General features: G+C 41.5%; 2 protein-coding genes across 5 annotated transcripts in view; one reads left to right on the forward strand and one right to left on the reverse strand.

The window, feature by feature from the left end:
* ADK (adenosine kinase) overlaps positions 1-1,132 on the reverse strand; it is a 634,537-nt gene extending 633,405 nt beyond the window's left edge. Inside the window, exon 1 of one of the 4 annotated variants that reach the window (XM_072628114.1) lies at positions 1,030-1,132. Coding sequence is in view for 2 of the 4 variants with exons in the window: in XM_072628112.1 (XP_072484213.1) it covers positions 21-85 (65 nt within the window). In the remaining 2 variants the exon portion in view is untranslated. Of the gene's footprint in view, positions 1-20; positions 179-1,029 lie in introns of those variants that run through there. The other 3 variants (XM_072628109.1, XM_072628112.1, XM_072628108.1) reach the window with 3 other exon arrangements.
* Positions 546-19,818, forward strand: AP3M1 (adaptor related protein complex 3 subunit mu 1). The gene is made up of 9 exons (XM_072628117.1): positions 546-646; positions 8,087-8,362; positions 9,044-9,215; positions 13,473-13,610; positions 14,306-14,391; positions 14,819-14,952; positions 15,755-15,962; positions 17,130-17,274; positions 17,744-19,818. Exons 2-9 carry the CDS (start codon positions 8,090-8,092, stop codon positions 17,842-17,844), a joined length of 1,257 nt encoding a protein of 418 aa, XP_072484218.1. The 5' UTR covers positions 546-646; positions 8,087-8,089; the 3' UTR covers positions 17,845-19,818.
* The last annotated feature ends 1,449 nt before the right edge of the window (positions 19,819-21,267 follow it).

A 21,267-nucleotide genomic window follows, 5' to 3' on the forward strand; every position in this document is an offset into this window, starting at 1 on the left:
CCCAGCCCAGCGGCGCTCACCTCAAATGCGACGTCGCCTCCACTTTCGGCTTTTTAGCCTGCGGTTCCTCGTCCGCCGCTGCCATCTTCCCGCTCTCTGCCCTACTCTCGCGCCCCTGGCCACAAGCGCCCCTCCCCCGTCCGAGGGCACACCCAATCCCCGCCCCCTCTCCTCCCTCCTCCCCCGGCCTTCCCAAGGGCCGGCGCAGGGTGCCCTCTCTTCGGGCCGCACGAGTGTGAGCCCCTCCCCTCTCAGCCCCCAGAGCTCGCCCCGCCCCCAGGTCAGGCGGCCTCCCGGGCTGTCTTCGCCCCGCCCCCGAGCGGGGCCTTGGCGGGAGAGGGGCAGGAACTTTCGAACGGGCAGCCCCTGGCGCCTGAACGCAGGGAGTCATACGACCGACAGCTCCGCAGCTTCTGCCTCGGGATGGAGTGCTCTCTAGGCCCTTGGAGACCTTTGCTCTGCTCAGGTATTCCCTTCGGAAGGCGATCTGAGCGCGGCGGCGGTGAAGCCCTCTCTCAGGCAGTGAGCAAAACAGCCCGGGCCGCAAGGTCCCCGCCGCCGCCGCCGCCGCCGCCGCAGCCTCTGAGCCGGCGGCCTCCTTCCGGAACGGGTCCGGGGCTAAGCTCGGGCCGCCCGGCTCCTCGAGGTAAGTGAGGCGGGCCATCGGGGCGGCGGTCGGGGTCAGGGTCAAGCGGGGTGGGGAGGGGTCCGCAGAGCCGGGGGCGGCGCTCCTCCCGCCCACTCCCTCGTCAGCGCCGCCGGGGAAGGGCGGGGCGGCTTCTAGGGACCCGGCGCTCCGGGGAAGGGACGCGCCCCGGGGCAGGTGAGGCGACCGGGTCCTCCTGACCAGCACCGGCCCCTCGACGTGGCCTACGGCCCGCCCGGGCAAGGGATGCGTCCCTGCGACCTCTGTGCCTCAATGATCCACCCTGCAAGTGCTAAGTAAGCGCCAGCTATATGCCGGGGACACCGGCACCAACGCCTGTTCTGGTTATTACCCTCGCCGCCAGCATTCTAGCGATCGCTTACCTCGGTGTTTCAAAGCCCAGCCACCCCGGGGGGAGGCATCGTTATAATCCTCACTGTACCGGAGAGGAGACGGGCAGGGTCCTGGACTTGCTCGGAATCACCCGAACTCCGGGCCGGGGCCGACGTTCTCTCCCCTGCGCCACCTCGCGGCCCTGCGTCTGTGGGACTCCGGGGGAGCCCCGGAGCTCGTGTTTGTACCCTGGCCAGGGTCCTCATGGACCTCCTTCCCGTAACTTCTGGTCCGGCTCTTCGCGCTGCCCAGCGCGTCCCCAAAACCGTGTCACACACACACTCACACGTTCGTTTTTCCGTCTTTTACAGTTAGTTTCACTGTCAAGGTGGGGGGGTAGAGAAGTGTCCGGCTGTCTTCTCATTTCACAGACAGAGACACTAAGACTCAAAGCCGAAGTGACTCGCCCCTCCTCCAGGAGCTCCGCTGGCATCGGAGCACACGGCGCATACACGTACCTGTGGAAGACCGTTATCTTCCGCGACACTTGAAAGCAGGTTCGGGCACAAAGTAAGCCTTGGAGAAAGGCTTGACCCACGGACAGTCTAGTTGATTTGTCATGCCCTTGACCATAGCAGCAGCAGTGTGGAATTGTTTATTATTATTATTGAACAAAAGAGAAATGTAGACATGAGAGTGGAAAGGGCTGTCCATGCTCCAGCAGAACCTATGCCAGCTCCAGGAAGGACTTGAGACCCTGGAGGTTGGCTGGGTGAGATGGGAAGCATGGTCTGGGTCTGGCAAGATAGAGGCTAGATTCCAAGCAGAGCAGCCCAGTCCGGAGGCAGAGTGCCCAGGCTGAGGGGCGTCAGATGAGCAAAGGAATGGAGGGCCTCTGCTCCCGATGTGGTGGGGAGGAGGGCAGCCCTAGGGGAGCTGTCCAGGTGCTCTTACAGGTAAGCTTTCCTTGGATGGATGTGAAGCCCCGAACTATTGTAATAGTGGCCTTCAGATCTTTCCCTTCTCCTTCCCAGGACCTAAAATAGGACTGCCGGAACTCACTCTTCTGCTCAAAAAAATACCTGTGAAGTAAAAAGTTCAGTCTCTCCCACTCCAAAGGCTCACTCGCTCCCACACATAGAGTCACACCCCTAAAAACACTTGAACTCTTAAAACTGTACGTTTGTACAGACTGTTAGAAACATGCTTGACACCAATAAGGTGTCAAGGAAATTTTATTACAGCAGAGTTCAGAGGAATTGAACACTTTGGCCAAAGCGGACCTCCACCCTCATTTCAAGAGGAGGGAGCACTGAATGCATGAGGTATATACCTTTAGTTCAAGACAGATTCTCCCACCAGGAGTTTGATTGGTCGTCCTCCTTTAGGTCACCATCTTCTCTACATGCCCATTACATAACCCCCCCCCTTACTGTGATTCCCCCCAAACATGCTTTAACATAGGACCCATGATCAGAAAATGGAGGGATAATTTTATGCAGGGTGTGTCTGCTTATATGCATGAAGTTCATTAAGCAAGCCCAGTAACTCTACATCATTTTTCTTGACTAGTTCCAGCTAACTGTAGATTTGGTTCCTTTATCCAAAGCTTCCTAATTTTCTGATTGCCACTGTCTGTCTTTTGATTGGTTGAGTCCACCTGCAGTCTGCTGGCCGCCTTATTATCTAACTTATTCTCAATGGCTTCATCAATTAACAATAACTTACCGTGGAAACTTAACTTTTGCTGTCTCTCGCAAGGCTATTCCTAGTACTTGGAAAGTTCTCCCCCACTTTTTTCACCAGTTGAAATCCCACCCTTCTTTTAAAAGCCTTTCCATAAGAAATGCTTTATTCTCAAACATTACACACAGTTATTATGTAATTATGTATTATGATAGCTAACTTCGTATTTTACAAAATATTTTCACATATTTTCATTTCTCTAAAGATCTAAAAGTATTATGCTCAGTTTACAAATGAGGAAACTAAGGCACAGAGAAGTAAAGTGATTGCCCCAGGGTCAAAGTGCCAAAGGTAATAATATATGGACCCTGGTTTCTCCTACATCTGAGTCCAGTGATTCTACTGTATTATATTGCCTGTTCTAGATATCTGTTACTGTTTTATCTCCTTGATTGTAAACGCCTTGAAACCCAAGCTTTGTCTTTATCAAAACTTTACATCTTCTCAATTGTGTGCATTAGTGTTCTGCATGAAAGTGCTTAAAATGTACTATTTTTTGTAGCGTGAGGCAGGACATGCTAGGTGTCCTGTAAGCAATGTGAACCAATCCCATTAAGTGATTTCAGAGGGAACCTTTGAAGTATGGGTAGGATTCTAACAAGGGTGGGGGGTTATCCTGAGTGGAGAGAGGGGAAAGCATGAAGTTGTGCCAGTAGTTGTGTTTGGAGGAGTGATCAGACTAGAAATTGGAAAGGTAAGATCACAGGAGTATTTCATATTAGAAGACACTGTTAGAAGATTTTGCAAGTATAATTCCTACTGGAGAATATATTAAAACCTAGACACTAGTAAGTGTCAAAAATAAAATTCAGACCCAAGTCTTCCAAGTCCAGTGTTTTTACCTACTACCCCACAGTGCAGTGGGCATTGGGAAGTCATTGAAGGGATGTTATTATAGTCGTGTAGGGAGATGGGAGGTTTGGAGACTATTTGGGAAACTAATGCCTTGAACTTAACCATGGTGGCAGTCCGGATAGAAAAGAGCTAAGTAACATTGCAGGAGGAATTTTAAAAATCTTGTTATTGATTTATTTTAATAGAATGAAGAGAGAGGAACAAAGAGAAATACATACACCTAAAAACCGTTAAGCAAAACACGCAAAAGAACAATTGTACAGCTTTATAATTTGCCATTTATGAAAAGAAAGGAAGGCTTTAACATAGTATCAGCATTGTTTCTTGTGGCTAACTTGAGTTTTGTTCTCATTTTTTCATTCATATGGTTATAGTCAATGTATATATTTCTTCAGGTGTGCTTTTTCTAAACTCTTATTTATCTGAATCTTCTTAAAGACCTCTAAATTCTTCATATTTATCTCACAGCACAATAATGTCATGTCATTTTGTTTACTCTCTTTATTGAATAAGCTCTCCTTTGCCACAAGGTTATTGTACAGTTTCTAATTTATGAGTGTGCACTATTAAATTTTTCCCCCATAGGATCTGGGTGACTTCTCCTAGATCTTAAAGTTAGTAAGGGACAGAGTCCAAGTTCAGCATTATTTCCAAGGATAAAAATTGCAAATACTCCATCAAGTTCACATAACTTATCAACTAATAACAGAAACTGTGAAAATTGGCTAAAATTGGTTTTTAAACTCTAGAATACCATAAATGTGAGCTCCTATTTGTGATACTATAAAATATAAGACACAACATTGGAAAATTAAGCCCCTGGGGAACATGCTAAGGACTGAATCAGTAGAGAGGCTTGGGGAAATCAGACAAGTTGATAACCTGAACGTTTTCCCTTCTGGAATGGGATATTCACTGTCACTTAATGCGAGGGATAACTGCCTGGAAGAATGAGTTGAAAAGCTAGATTTCACCTTTATAGACAGTTGAGGCTTAGGACCTGCTATTTCCATTAAGTGACAATAACTTAGTACTTCAAAAATCTTGTTTCTGTGATATGGTTACTCCCATTTACCAACACAGACTGTAAACTTTCACTCCTTAATATATCATCTTCATAAGTTTCTGTACATGAAAAGATTCATCACCTTGGTAGGTCTTATAGAGGTCATCCACTCCAAACTTAGCTAGGTTCATCTTCACATGGACATATAGTGCATTGTTAGGCCCCAAACCTTTCCAGCCTGGTAGGACCTGCCAGAGCTTGTGCTTTGTTATCACAGCCCTCAAGAGCCCAGATTTACTCCTACACCACGAGAAGGGATCAGAGTAGGCTGTGAGGAGCCTAGTTCTCCATAGAGATATTTCATTAGCTATGTAGACTAGAAGAAAAATCAACCGAGTGAAAAATAACCAATTCACTGTGGCCATTTCACTTTAAGGTGTATGGCAATGTGTCTTACAGATGTCAGGTGGTTTTGAACATAACCTCTGGTGTTCATTAGGCTTTTTATACATTCTCTAGTTGGAATTATACTTGCAAAATCTGACATGGGCTATCTGCTTAACCACTCTATAAACCAAACAATACTCTTTAGATGAATCCATGCTTCTTTTACCACATTGCACTAAAGAAACTCTGGAGTTCTCAGTTTAGGGTCAAAGCTCTATCATCTCTCTCTTAGTTTAATCTTGTAATGAAAGAATTCCTTCCTGGAAAATCTTCCTAACATAAAAGCTGTTTTTATTGGCAGTTATTCAGGGTCTCTGCAGAGTACAATACAGCCACACAGTCCAGATTTATCACTGTTATCCTTAGTACTACGTTTAAAGCATCATTCTTATGCTTCTCAACTGTGTTTAGTATAAAAGCCAAATTTGAATTTCTGTGACCCTCAGGAGGATTTATTTTTTCCAATCACATTAGAACCAAGGTAGCTCAGACACTCTTCAATATTCAGTATGGTGGGGTTCTTTCCTTTAGGACAAGAGGTTCTTGACCTGGGGTCTGTTGACCTCCAAATGGTCCAGTGTTAGATTTCAGGGAGTCCATGATTATGAATGAGGAAAAAAAAATAAACTTCTTTATTTTCATTAACCTACAACTGAAATACAGCTTTCCTTTCAGTTAAAAAAAAACATCCTGAGAAGAACTGCATAGATGTCATCAGATTGCCAAAGGGGTCCATGATATGGAGATGGTTTAAAAATCTTTGCCCTGGGATCACTCATTCCATGGGTGTTAGTGGAACACGAGTTCTCTATCATTCTTTCCCTTCATTCACTACATGACTAGTGCATATCCTCTTCTGGTCATATGTCTCTTTAGTATCTTTTATGCTGCTTCTTATGCACATTTCTTCATTGCTAGTATGCCACAGTCCGTTTACACCCACTTCTCCATTGCATGTCTGAGTGAACCATAATTCTGATTCTTTCTATTCTGTATCCCATGTTTTGTAGGCATATAATATCACTTGAATGTTGCTATTTGATCAGGTTGTAACACATGCAAGTACTATAAAAATGTGAGAAGAACAGCAGCAATGGTAATAACAAGCCAAACAGTATGAAATTCTAAGTTAGAGCAGACTTGGCCCCAAGATGAGAAGGTCCTTCTTCCCTGCTTGGGAGAGATGGGCGTAGATTTGGCTAAGGAGCATTTCTTATGATGTTAGACTTGAGTGATTTAATGATTAGTTTTGCTGAGTTTTAATTTCTCTTTCTTCTTTGTTATAGGAGGTGGCCCCAGAGCAGAGGGTAGGGTGCAGAATAGATTGGGAAATGTAGCTAATTTGAGAACAAAAGATGCCAGTTGATCCTCTTTTGTTCTTATTATCTTGAACAGTACTTTTTAATGACTCCAAGTTCCCAAAGACAATCTGGTCTGCTCTCTTCCTCTTTAAGGCCAAGTTCATTGTCCATTTTAATTATTCAAGATCTACATATTGATAAACTGGTTTATTTGGGCTAACTACTATTGCCTTTCAATAGTGTCATAGTCTGAACAAGTGACATTCTTCATTCACTTGATTTTTACTGGTAGATGATCATTTTCGTTTTGAGTGGTTATGATTTAATTTAAAATGCTCTGCATTTTTCTAGGTCTTCATTCAGTCTATCCGGTATAACCTGCTATAAGGAATATCTAGGAATATCATTTTCTGTAGAGGGTCTATCTTCCACTTGGTCTCTGCTGGCAAATGCCTTTTGCAAGCTCATGTCTCTGTTTTATGCCTGGCTGGATATAAATAGTTAATGAATTGTCAAAGGTATCTCATATGACATTTTTCAGGGAATCTTGTATGGTTTTAAAATATGCACAGGGTGAATTACTTTGGGCCTCAGTTTTGTTTTTTTATCTATAAAATGAGAAATGTGAACCAGAATCCTTTCAAAGTCCTTTCCAGCTGGATGATTCTGTGATTTCGCATGTGTTGCACCAAATCATCTCAAAGTATCTTTCATCAAGAATATTTGTTTTAAAGAAACAAAAAGTAGAAATAATCTTCAGTCAAGGTTTCCAAAAGATTTTTCACAAAATAAAAACAATATATGAACCATAAATCTTTTATTCTTGATAGAAACTCTTGACTAATTAGTTTCTGCATTTAGCCCATGTATTCTAGAGCCACATTAGTATTTTGACACCCAGTTAGAAATGAGAGACTGTATCTGAAAGCAAGCCTGAGAGACAAACCCTCTGATTGGATCAAGTGGAAAATTTTAGCAGGTAGCTGATGTTAATCTCTTCCATTGTGCAGACTTTGAAGCCATTTTACCAACTGTTCTTAGTGACTAAGCCCTCTAAACTATTAGTTGCAATTATACTTATGTATTAACATCCTGTGGTCACTGAAGCTGTGATCGTTATCGTGATGTTGAGTGTTATTTGATAACTGTTCACAATGTGGCAGGCAATATTTGTTCAAGAGGAATCATTACAAAGTGAATAGAAGTGGTCCTAGAGGCAGAAGGTTCATTTTCGATCTCTGTGTGTGTGGCCCTGGGCAAGCCGTCTTAATGTCTCAGTGCCTCCAGGAGACTCTGAAGACTATAAGATGCAGAAGAGTTGCCAACCTTCACTGGGAAAAGGAATTTTCATGGGAAGTTCCCTCTTGTAATGAAATCATGAATAGGGACCAACAAAAACAAAGTAGTATTGTTTAAACACTACAAAATTTATGTGAATAATTTTATTCTACTTATTGAGGCCTCCAGGCTAAGCTAGATCCATAATATTCCTCCTAGTGATAATATTTTGTGATTTAACATTCAATAATGCTCTACTAAATGATTGGACTGTTGACCCATTCTTCAGAATGGTTCTTCGGACCTTCCTGAGACTCCTGCATTATATTTCAGGTAGTTTCCTAGGTGGATAATTTCATATAAAATAACTAGAAAAGATAGGGGTCTATAATAATGGGATTTTTCAACTAGAAAAAAAGTTAAACCCTCAGTAAATATCAGCTGATGAAAAGACTTTTAAACCTTCCTCCCCAGAACATGATCCACAGTCTGTTCCTCATAAACTGTTCCGGGGACATCTTCCTGGAAAAGCATTGGAAGAGTGTCGTGAGCCAGTCTGTCTGTGACTATTTCTTTGAAGCCCAGGAGAAAGCTGCTGATGTTGAGAATGTGCCACCTGTCATCTCAACACCTCACCACTACCTCATCAGCATTTATAGGGACAAACTCTTCTTTGTGTCTGTCATACAAACAGAGGTGCCACCACTCTTCGTCATTGAGTTTCTGCATCGAGTTGCAGACACTTTTCAGGTTGGTTATTTATTATTTATGTCCTAAATTACTTTAGTAAAGATTTTACAGACACAGGATAGAAAGACACCTAAGTGTTGATAATGTACTTATGCCTCTGCTCTAGAGTCTTGTTTAACCTTTATACCTTCTGTTAAAGGCTTAGTGAGTAGTAAACCCACAAAGACTTGGGTTCCATCCCAGTCACTTAAACTTTCTGCCTAAAGCTTTTAGGTTGGCAGAGAAGATGCCATCCTGCACTGGTGGTAGATACGGTCCTCACCAAGAGCTTCAGGCCCCAGTGGAATCACAGGTCAAGGCCCTATCCCTTTTGTCTATTAAAGAGTATGGCAAATAAGGCTGCTTATACATGTACTTTTTAATGCCCTCCCTCCCCCACCAAAAAAACCCAGCACGATCATTGTTTATATACAAGATTTTGCTTATATATGAAGTGTTATTTCTTAAGTTTGTGACATTTAATGGAAATTCGTTGTCTTAACTCATCTGAAAAATAGTACCAAGATGTTAATAATGCTGAGAACAATACAAAGAATCATAACTAATGGGTGTTTTTTTTTTTTCTGTTTTGTACTTTATTGCAGTCCTCAGACAGGGATTTGTGTTTGTTAAAGTAAGCTTGTCTGTCAGAAGTAAAATGAATTCATTTTCCTTCATACAGTATTATATACATTTTGTTAGGACTACTTTGGGGAGTGTTCAGAGGCTGCGATTAAGGATAACGTGGTCATAGTATATGAGCTCTTGGAGGAAATGTTAGACAATGGATTTCCTCTGGCGACTGAATCTAACATCTTGAAAGAACTGATTAAACCACCCACAATTCTGCGCTCGGTTGTCAATTCTATTACAGGTATGGTTAAGTATTCTACTAAAAGCTATAAAATGAAAAGACTTTTTATAAAGAAACATACAACAGTATTAAAGCTAAATAGATTTTGACCAAAATGCTGGTCCAGTATATGCACCAGCAGGTGTAGATATCTTTTAAGAGACAGTGGTTAACAGAAGTGCTGTATTGATTCAATAAATAGTTCAGTTCAGCATCAAAACAGTCCATATATGTAAGGATCTTACTTTCCTACTGACCAAATATTTTTGTTGTTTCACTTTAAAAGGTTTTGAAATATAGGATGTTATCAATTCTTGTCTCTTCCAATATTACAACACTTACTGTTGGTACTTTATTACAGTCCTCAGACAGGGCTTTGTGTTCATTAAAGTAAGGTCATCCATCAGAAGCAAAATGCATTTGTTTTCTTTCGTACATATTTTTTAGGATTACTTTGGGGAGACTTCAGAGGCTGTATTTAAGGATAATGTGGATTAATAATAATTTAATTATTAATTTAATAATAATTTAAGGATAATGTAAGTCATAGTATGTGACTTCTTAGAAGAAGTGTTAGATAATGCCTTTCCACCTAGGTAGCACAGTAGTTACAGCTCTGGGCCTGGGAGTCAGGAAGACTAACATGATCTGCGCTGTGCAATTCACTTAACTTCCGTCTGCCTGTTAGCAGAGCTAGTAATAGCACTTTCCTCTCAGGGTGGTTGTGAAGATCAAATGATTTATAAAGCACTTAGCACAGTGTCTGGCACATAGCAGGCTCTTAATATTTCCTTCCTTCATTTGTATAAAAAAGACACATTCTGATTTTATGTAACCCATGTTAAATACCCACTACACTGGAAAACTTAATGAGCCTATCTGTAATATTCTAAGATACCATAGTTAACACTCACAGTGTTTTTTGTCCACGCATTCTATAGCCAGTTTAACACCCACAGGGGATATTTCCATTGCCCTTTGGATTATCTATAATGTTAATTATTCTGGAATTTTGTTCATTTTTATAGCATCACTAATTGCCATTAAAGGTGTACTTTTGTAAGATGGGCAGCTAGATGGCATGGTGGACAATCAGGAAAACTCATCATTGTGTGTTTAAATCTGGCCTCAGACACTTATTAGCTGTGTGATCCTGGGCAAGTCACTTAACTCTGTTTGCCTCAATTTTCTCATCTCTAAAATGAGCTGAAGAAGGAAATGGCAAAGCACTCTAGTATCTCTGCCAACAAAACCCCAAATCGGGTCATTAAGAGTCAGATACAAGTGAAATGACTGAACAACAAACAACTTGGTAATATAAACAGTTTGAGAATCATTGAAAGGTGTGTGTGCGTGTGTGTGTGTATGTGTGATATCCCAGATGTAATCCAGCACCGTTTCTTCCTCTGTTCTTGACCCAGTTCATTATCCATCTGTAATGCTTATCTAAGATACATATACTGATAAAACTAATAGGCTGTATCCAGTTACATGTCACAGTCTAAACAGCATGAGGTTTCATCTGTTTCTCAGGTATAGACAGAGCAGTAGCTTTTGTTTTATTTTCACTGCAGAATCTTTGTAAGGTTCTCAGTTCACAATGTAAGTATTATGATGTCATTGGCAAATAGGAGCATTTGGAGACCCTCAACACCAGAAAGAAATCTTTGTTTTGTTTGGGCCATATGCAGGATCTTCCATTACCTTGGGGAATTCTGTTGTTGTCTAGCACCTCCCATGAACTCTGTACTCAAGAGGAGGGCTGAGCAAAGTTGGCACTGTGATCATCATATGGTAACATGAATATTCCCATAAGATAGACCTTGCCTGAGGAGAACTTTCTTCACAGTGGCAGTTTGCTCTTTTGGGTCAAATTCTTTTTTAAAATCAATTACACAGCAATCTTAGAATTTATACTTGTCATTGTGTGACTTTAGAGACTTAGTGATTCTCTATAGAAAATGTCCCTTCCCTCCTGGGTTTCCTGCAGGATACTCCTCATGGTGCACAGAAGCATACATGTGAGTAATTGCACAGATTATCACAATCTTTTAAAAGTATGAACCAAGTGGTATAAATTATCTTTGGCATCAATTGAGGGGAAAAGCACACATTAATAAATGCTTTTGTTTCAGTATTTCAAGGATCTGTGATTTTATGTTGGATACTCCTGCCAGTTTAGATCACAATTTATTTATAATTCAGTAAATACTATTCAGGAGTTGCTGAAGACAAAAAAATCCTAGTATCATCCTGTATCTGAGCTGATGATTAGCTTCTCTGTACTTACCTGCGCTGGTCTTCAGACAATAAACATACAGTCTATCACCAAGTTCACACTTGGAGACTTTCCACCTTAGTGGACACCCTTTTAGAGCTCATGATCTCCTAGCATAGCCTTGGAGAACCCAGCATCCCTTTCAGATCATGCAGTGTGCCACACGATATATACAAAGCCACTCTTCACAAAGTTAGAGTTAGTCCAAGAATATAATTAATAATAGCTTTTCTTCTCTCATATAAAGTTGTTGATGCCTGGCCAAATGTAGCATAGATCCCTTGGAATTTTTTTTCAGTTTAGAAGCATTTCATGATCAGAGTAGTTTTCTGGCAGTAGTATGAGATGGTTTGGGGAAACCAAAGGCTATTGATCAGTTATGAAACCAAAGCCTTCATCTTGGGATGAAGTGATGATAATGGCCTGAACAAGGGTGGAGAGTAGAAGAAATGGAACAAAAAGGAATAGATGGAAGAGATGCTAAGAAGAAATGCTGAAGCTCCTTGTTCAGTGGGAGACCAAGAAGAACTTCAGTAGCAAATCACAAATGATTACATATTGGTTCTTGGATGCCATTTGTTTCTATGTGAGTGAACATTAAGAGGTTCGTACCTGGAGAGTGTGTACTCTGGTGTTTGGCCCTACATTGAATATGAAGCATTTCCTACTGTTCCCCACTAATTCTGCTTGGCTGACTAACATTAGGCTGAATGTGAACAAGCTAGCTTAATTAACTTTAGCTACAATTTACAACTCCTGAATACATACAAAAAATGGCAGTGATCAAAAAAGACAACAAAAATAAAGGCATACTTCAAACTCCAAGTCATCTAGTGATTAAATGTCACATTGCCAACAACACTCCAAATTATCAGGATTGTTGTGGTGGTTTGGTCGTTTCAGCCATGTCAGACTGTTGTTGACTTCATTTGGGATTTTCTTAGCAAAGATACTGGAGTGATTTGCCATTTCCTTCTCCAGCTTATTTGACAGAAGAAGAAACTGAGGCAGACAGGGTTAATGACTTGCCCAGAGTCACATAGCTAAGTTAAGTGTCTGAGACCAGATTTGAACTCAGGAAGATTCATCTTCCTGACTCCAGGCCTGGTGCGCTATCCACTGGACCACCTAGCTGCTAGTTCAGAATTATTGAGGGATTTAAAGATTGCAGTACCTGGGAGATAAAATGCAAATGGATTCATTTTTCAAATGAAGAACCTGAGGCTGAGATTGACTTGGAATCATAGACTGCTAATGACCTTCAGAGACCTTCTGTTTCAACTTCCATTTTGCAGATGAGAAAACTAAGGCCAAGAGGCAAGTTGATACACTTAGTAAGTGTTAGGGGAACTCTACTCCAGGTCTTTTGATTCCTAATCCTCTTTCCATTCCACCACACTGCCTTTCTTAAAGAACAACTACATCCTCACACTCATGTGACTGGGCTGATTTGGGGGGAGGGAGGGGGCCAAAAGAATGTTATTCTTTTTCTGACCCTGCCTGGGGCTCTGCCTGCCTGCATCCCTGTGGTATTGGCCTTAATACCAAAGAACCTAGTTATCACTTGATTCTCAGTGAAGACAGTCTTTATAGAAAGTGCTAAAACAACCAGCCTCTTCTTCTGTCCATGGCAGTAGTAGGCTGAAGTTTTGTTTAGCTCCTAGAATCAGGTTAGGATACTGTTAACATTCAGGAAGCAGGAGAGAAAGTAAAGGAATACAGCCTGGTTTGGCAGAGGGCAGAGGACCACATGGCCTGTTTTCTGCTCTCAAAATTTGATCATGCTGCTATGGATGTTTTCCACAATCATCCTGAAAACTTCCAGCATTTCTTCCCTGGCTCATGAGGCCACACATGCATAATGCACACACACATACATATCCAAGGAGTAAACACTAAAGTCTATGTTCTGTTAACAGTTTTTGTGAACTAAGCTAGCAAGAGGTCTTTCTGGTGACAGTTCTATCCAGGTATTTTTAACCTTCTCCCCCGATTTCCAGGCAGCAGTAATGTTGGGGACACACTCCCCACAGGACAGCTCTCCAACATCCCATGGCGTCGTGCAGGTGTGAAATACACAAACAATGAAGCGTACTTTGATGTGATTGAAGAAATAGATGCGATCATAGACAAATCAGGTAAGTGCCTCTGAACTTATTTGGGGGGAAAGAAAGCAATTGATAAAAGTGAAATGCAGAATTGAGATGCCCCAGGCCATCGGTAAAAGGCATTGGCCCCATTTTAATGATTTTTTTGAAAAATTTTATTTTTTTCTTTTAGATTTATTTTTATTTTCTTATTTTATTAGAATTCTACTTTAATTTTAGTGAACTACAGTTAAAAACTATTGAACATGTGTAATTGAGTGACTACCTTTCTAGCTTTAATATGACCCTGTCCCTCCCTATTCTCTATAGTATTCCCTGAGGTCTCTCTTGTACATTCCTCAGATGTTTTGAAAGGGCTACTTCTTATGATACCTTCGTACTTCATGCCCATTGGCTTCATGAAGTGATAGAAGTGTAACTCATTCTATTAGGAGACTGGTTCTGAAGGTGGTTTGTAATGTTACATAGAACAGCCCTCCAGAATTGTTTGATGGTGAAATTAAATGAGAAGTATGATATCCCTCAAAAACATTAGCTTCCAAGACAAAGGCCATGGCATTCAGGAAGCTGAGGTCATGTAATGGATCTTCTTTTCATCGATCTGTTTATTGAAATGTGAAGCTTTCATCGAGCTTGACACCCAAAGGGTATTTTCAGTTAGCATAGACCCAGATTCAAAGAATGTTAGCAAAATTGTGCTGTTTAGTCTGTTTCCCTTGCTTTAGGTTCCACAGTCTTTGCAGAAATTCAAGGGGTCATTGATGCTTGCATTAAACTTTCTGGAATGCCTGATCTCTCCCTTTCCTTCATGGTAAGTTTTATTTTCTTTATCCAAAGTCTTGTGTCCTTGGCACGCCATCCTAACGTACCCAGAATGACCATGGAAAATACTGAGAGTGGTTCCCAGGTCCTGGTCCTGGCAATATTAATTACAACTGTTATCATACTGAAATAATTCTGGAGCAGCTTCTCAGAAAGTAGTTCCCTGCCTAGTTACGAGGTCTTTAAGGAAAAGGTTCTGGGAATTTTAGACATAGTTGAAGTTGGCTACAAATCCCCACAGGATTTTTGTAGTGTCATCTTCACTATGTAATAATGAATATCTTTACTACTTATTAAAAATGTTTACTATTTTGAAATACTTAAAACCACTTGTTTTCACTTCTCTCTAAGATGTGTCCTTGTATTTTCATCTATAGAAGTTAATGGATATAAATATCTTTTTGTTTTTCTTGTAGAACCCAAGGCTTCTAGATGATGTCAGCTTCCACCCTTGCATTCGTTTCAAACGCTGGGAATCAGAAAGAGTCCTGTCATTTATTCCTCCAGATGGAAACTTCCGACTCATTTCCTACCGAGTCAGTTCACAAAAGTACGTTGTTTTCGCAGGAATTATATGCATACTAATTTGCCTGGGTTGCACTCATTTTTGTTTCAGTCTGCTGGCTGATATTTTATCTTAAAGGATTCTTTTTACCCATCCCCTTTGAGGAAGCAGGCAGCAAAAGAGACACCCCAGAAGGATGAGTTTTCATCGAGAGCAAAAGCAAGAGAAGGTGGGCCTTCCTGAGGAGTCTGTCGATGAGCCTCAGTGCTTCTCACTGTACAGCAGGCAGAGGGAGACTTTAAGGGTCTTCCCTCAGTACCTTAGTATCCTTTCCCATTCTAGGGGCTAACAGTGTGAAAAGACCTTGACAGACAAACTTCACAGTATTTTTCTCAGTGCTGAGTTTGAGATTAAATATTTTGAGATAAGGTTTTTGCTAATTTGTTCATTCCTCCCCTAAAAGTAGCCAAAGATACCTGAGAAACATCAGGATGCAAGCTTACCAGCAGGGACTTGCCTGTTACATAAGGGGAGAACTTTTACATTTAGAATTCTAAGGACTGACTATGGAATCTTCATGGCCTTAAACTGAATAGGGCATGGGGGAAGACAGTATGAATTGTCCCAGCTAGCTGGCCTTGTTCTTTGCTCTTATCTCCAATATGGTACCCAGCACTGCAGTACAAGAGCACCTGCCATTCTAACTAGCCCGTTTCATAGATGAGAAAATCTAGGTTCTGGGAGTTAATGGTCCTACAGAGGGTGGCAGAGGAGGATCTCTCTTCACATGTGTTCATGTGACCACATAATCCCTCTTACCTTCCCCCTACCTCTTTCCTGTCTCTAGTTTAGTGGCAATTCCAGTGTATGTGAAACATAACATCAGCTTTAAGGAGAACAGCTCTTGTGGCAGATTTGATATTACAATTGGACCAAAGCAGAATATGGGGAAAACCATCGAAGGCATCACAGTGACTGTTCACATGCCCAAAGTCGTATTGAACATGAACTTAACTCCTACACAAGGCAGCTACACATTTGATCCTGTCACTAAGGTAAGGTGCTTCTCAATAGTTCGTCTGCAGCCAAGAGTGATTGGGCAGTTGGTTTTTTCTATGGGCAGGATCTTCTTCCAATCTAAATTTTTCATTCATTGGCTTCTGTGTAAGCTGAGAATGCTGCTGTCCACAAAAGCTTCCAAGTGGGGAAAAAAGGTGCTTATCTGACTGAACTCTGGGTGACCTGAGGGGAATCTACGCTTTGTTTATTCTTTGGGGTATTTTTGCTTCAATCTGTGACCACTTTCAAAGTAGCTAATGTCTACTAATCTGATCATGGGCTTATAGTAAAAACTATTTACAGAAAGAAGAGAAAACATTGGTCATCATTAGCAAGATCCAACTTAAACTTTATTACATGTTGATGAAAACTGACTTAGTAAATGCAATATGCCCATTTCCTGAAATCTATAGGAAAGCATGTTAACCCTCCTGTAAGGCCAGAGTACACACTGGGCCATGCAGCTGCTTGGTGAGCAAGACACAAGGTGGGGAGCAGAAGAAAGATGCAGAGGGACAGCTGAGCTTTAGGAAGCAGAGCGGGCCCTCAGACAAAATACCTGTATTTATGTGATGCCCCAGATTTCCAGCAGTCACTAGATTAAAATAATGAATGCCAAAGCCACACTTTTAAGAAGTAAAAATTCTGTAAATATAAGGTAGTCTTTGTTATAGTCTCTTTTTTTTATCAGTTTCCACAGAATATTCTTTTCTTCCCCTCTCAGATATTAAATCCCTTCTCTTTGTATAAATGTGTTTCTGGTGAAAGGTTTTCATATGAGTAACAAGAAATATAAAAATGATTCACTGCCCCATGTTATTTATGAGAATTATGGTCCTTTTTAGTAGTTTCATCATTGAGCTGCCAGACTTGAAGATAAGAGTGAGTTAGGAGGACCGTAAAGATCACGGATGCCAATTCCCTCATTGTACAGATGAACCAAGTAGCCCTGAGACCTTAGGACTTGTTTAAAGTCTTCTAGCTACTTGTGACAGAGCCAGGTCTAGAATCCAGATTTCCTGGGGTCCAGTGCGGTTTTCCATCCTCTACATTGTACTTCAGGGAACATGCATCCTTGTGTAGAAGAGGCTTCTGGCATTATTACTTTGATTTTAGAATATCTCTCACTGATGGCTATTGCACTTTGGTTTTTATTTAATAAGGTGTTAACATGGGATGTTGGGAAGATTACCCCCCAGAAGCTCCCAAGTCTTAAAGGATTGGTGAATTTACAGTCAGGAGCCCCCAAACCAGAAGAAAACCCAAGCCTCAACATTCAGTTCAAGATTCAACAACTTGCTATTTCAGGTCAGGATATTATAATTCAGTCTGTCCTTGTGTTTTGGGGGAGGTGAGAGGTGCTGAACTCAGTTCCTGGTAGCTGAGATGGCTGTCACCATTATATTTTTCTTTAAGTTAAACTACATACGGTAATTTTTCATGTAGCCATACCCCTATTAGCAAAGCAGTTTTTCTGAGGAGGACTATGGCAATAATTGACTTGTCTAAGTTGCTCAAGCACCTGAAAGCAGAATATGGAATAAGTAAGCAAATAATGTACTGCTTGGAACCTTCTCTATGTTGTGAATGAATAGGAAATCCCCAGTGGAGGCTGTACCATCTTGGGGGGCCGGGGATGGCATGTGTGCAGTTTCTTTGGTTTAACCGCCAAAACTACCGCTTGGTATTTATTCTGTGTTGCACCTTTATGCAGAGGGAGCACTGGTGTGATATAGTCACTTATTGTCTTTTCCTTCCCTTCTTCCTCTTCACACAGGCTTGAAAGTAAATCGTCTTGACATGTATGGAGAGAAATATAAGCCATTTAAAGGAGTCAAGTACATCACAAAAGCTGGAAAATTCCAAGTGAGGACATGAGAAGAGGCCATACATCCCACAAGATCAGTGTCTGTTATCCAAGTGTCATTACAATCTGCTGCTTAGTGACTTAGGTTGCTGTTAGGTACCAAGTGGGTGGGAAATACTCATTATTTACAGCATTTGTGTAGAGCACCTTCTCTTAACAAAAAAAAAGGTAGCTTAGTGGTTGGAATAGATTTCTTAAACAGCTTTAAGCTAAGGAACTCTTTTCTAATTACTTAGCTTATTTTTAAACTTGTCATTAAGGAATGTTTCAGAGCCAACAAGCAAACAGCGCTTGTTTTCATGGCACAGAACGGTTGGAGGCTACACTCAGCAGAGCCCAGGCAGGCAGGCGGTCATCCTTGCACCTCCCTGTCTTCTGGCCCTGACCTTGGCGTGCAGGAGGCATGAGAATCCCAGGGCAGTAGCTGGACTCTGTCATCACGTGATAGCTGTAGCCAAATGTTGTCCTCACTGACCTTGATCATCCCCAATCAGTCTCCTCCCTCCCCAAACAGTTTACAGCAGACTGCCTCTTCAAGTGTTTGCCTTACTCAGCTTTTCACTTGTGCCATTAAGCAAGCATGGTAGCAAAGGCCCTTCCCAACCCTGGTGGGGAGCATGACCGCTTCATTTTCACAATACTGGGTTTTGTATTTTTATAAAGGAACTTTTTATGTAAAGCTCAGACTTTGATTTCCAGGGACTTTGTTGCAGTAAATGCCACCTGAATTATGGGCCACAGATTCAGCTCTTAGCACAGCAGAAATCGTTTGTATTAAAGGGGACAAATGCTTTAGTGAGAATCCAAGGGAACATTACTTAAAGCAAGCACAAGATTTTGAGCTTTGGAGCAAACTAAGAACTAAAAACTAAATAGCAACAGAGAACTCAAATTGTAACATCTGTCACTCTGCATATTTCCAAAGTCTTATCAGAACAGCCCTTTTGCCAGAGTTAACCTTGAATGCCTCATGTCCCACATCATTTTCTTTCCTGAACATATGGAAATTGTCATGGGAAAAGTTACACTTTATTCTGTTTATTTGGCATGTTTTGCTGAGATTGCAGTAACATACATGGGTTGGTGTTGTTGACATTGCAGACTGCTAAAGGCCAAGTAGTTGTCTAACAACAAGAGTTTAAAGACCCAACCATAGTGGTTTTATTAAATGTGAAGGAAAAGGAAATTTTGAGGGCCATGGTCTCCTTGCTTGTTTTTCACATGTTGCCAGTCAAAATGTATAATCGGGCCACACCTCACTTTCCTCTCCCTGTTTCCTTACCCCATCAACCACAGTTTTAACTCTTTTTAACAGTACTTTGGTCACACTCAACATCTAGGGATGGGAGGTGACTCATGGAACTAACTTTCTCACACTATTCAGCAACATGCAACTATTTCCCCTTGTCTTCAGGGCCCTCTCGGGGCAAATATGTTCATATTACCAATCTGACTGCCAACCCAAAAGTAGATAGACAGCTGGAAAAGGGAATGGCACATAGATGCTAGTTTAAACTTAGCACATCTTTACATTTCATTTAAATTTCTAAGGTGATCACAATACTGCCAAACCATAATTATCTGCTTGCCATGTCTAAGATTACCTCAATTCAATTGCCTCTTCAAACTTTTCTGTCCAGTGATCCCTCAACCCTCTGCACTCTTTCTATCCCTTGTCAGAGTCCCATAATTGGACTCCTTTCTTCCATCAGGATCCTTCATTCCAACCAGTTTCCATCTTCTGTAACTTGGAACTAGGCATTTTTCTTCCTATGATGTCTCTTGCATAGAATCCCATGGTATGCAAGCAGTTTCCTTGCTTCTAGAAGTTTCTTCTGCCAAGCTTTCCCCTGGTGGATTCTTTTGCTTTATTCAGTTATTGTATTATTTGGTAGAATTAGAGAAAACTCTTCAGGTGGAAGATCTGATTCCTACATATCTCGCCAACACTGGCTGCACTATTAATAAAGAGATGAAAGCAACAAGATGACTGTGCAGACTGATTACATTGATTGAACTTTCAGGTGTGTGAGACTCCAAAGCTGGCTTTGCTCTAAACACAATTACCTTTCACATTCATTTCAGAGGCACTGTCAAAATGAAGAGCTCATCCCCTCCATTCCAATTATCATTAGCCAATATCAGTTCTAGACATGTCAACAGCCCTGCATATGATCTCTCCTAAAAACAAATGTCACCTTTCTGACCTCAGACATTTGAGTAGTGGAAGGTAATTAAAGACACTCTTCTCACAAAACACAAAGCCCTGTTCAGAGCTTAATAATAGCACTTAGATTTCTAAAGCACATTCAAACTAAGCCAAAAATATTCCATTTCCTGGTGTTTGTAAAGGAGTGTGTCCTGATAGTGTATGGATTTTTTTTTCTAACTGGGATTCCAACAAATTACAGTTAGCTTCCCAACTTCCCAGAAAGCTTGGTTTGCTGTGTACACAGCCCTGTGATGCTCTAGGCTAATCTGGGCAGCTCTGATTAGATGGATACGGGCACCTGGTTGGTTTAGCAAAGCAACCAAATCCCACCTCTAGCCCAAAAAGTACAGAGTAAAAGTAAAGAAATCCTTTCTGCTTTCATCAAGCTAAGTTGGCACAGAATTAGAAATTCTGAATTGCCACAGAATTAGAACTAAATGAAAGGCACTTTCACTTGTCCAGACCTTCAGACTCAGAGTTTGGAAAGGGCTAAATGGAGGACTCGGTATGGGAAGCAGAGAAGATAGGGACAACCTTACAGGAAGGTACCCTTCTCACTTCATCAGAAGCCTAACTGGCCTTTCCAGACACTCTTCAACATTAGGCTCATTGGTGGGAAAGACACTGTAGTCAGGTGAAAATGATGAAGTCCCAAGTACTGGGGGAGGGGGGACCCTGTTTTCTGCTTTTTTGAAAGAAACTGGATTCCCCAAAGAGTAGTCATGGCCTACATACCCTAAAGGAGGAGGAGGGCCCTGTCAGCCCCCAGCAAGTCTGGAAGCAGTACACAATATAGAGGCCAATTTGACCTCAGGTAGTGCAGATTTGGTGGGATCAAACAGAAGTGGAATATGGCTCTGGAAAGATAGATTTTTCTCAGAAGAGGCTAGGTTAAAAAGAGGTGGAAGGAGTGATGTATGCCAAGAGCTGATGTGGGAAAGATTCTAGGAGTGGTGAAGTATGGCCCAGAGCATAGGTGGTCAATAGAGGGGAAAACAAAAGTGATTTTGGCATTGTTTATACCACAGACCAGAGAGAAGGGAAATAGAGGAGTTCGAGAAACAGTTCACAAGCCTGGTACATAATAGGGGAGTGATGAAGAATTTCCATTATCCAGGTATCTACCAAAAAATCTTATCTTGCTTTGGTGAGAATTTCATCTTTTACAATGTGGAAGGGCCAACAAAAGGAAAATCTGTTCTAGATCTGACAGGTATAGAGT

This window comes from Notamacropus eugenii, chromosome 1 (assembly GCF_028372415.1).
Source record: "Notamacropus eugenii isolate mMacEug1 chromosome 1, mMacEug1.pri_v2, whole genome shotgun sequence".
Classification (NCBI taxonomy): Eukaryota; Metazoa; Chordata; class Mammalia; order Diprotodontia; family Macropodidae; genus Notamacropus; species Notamacropus eugenii.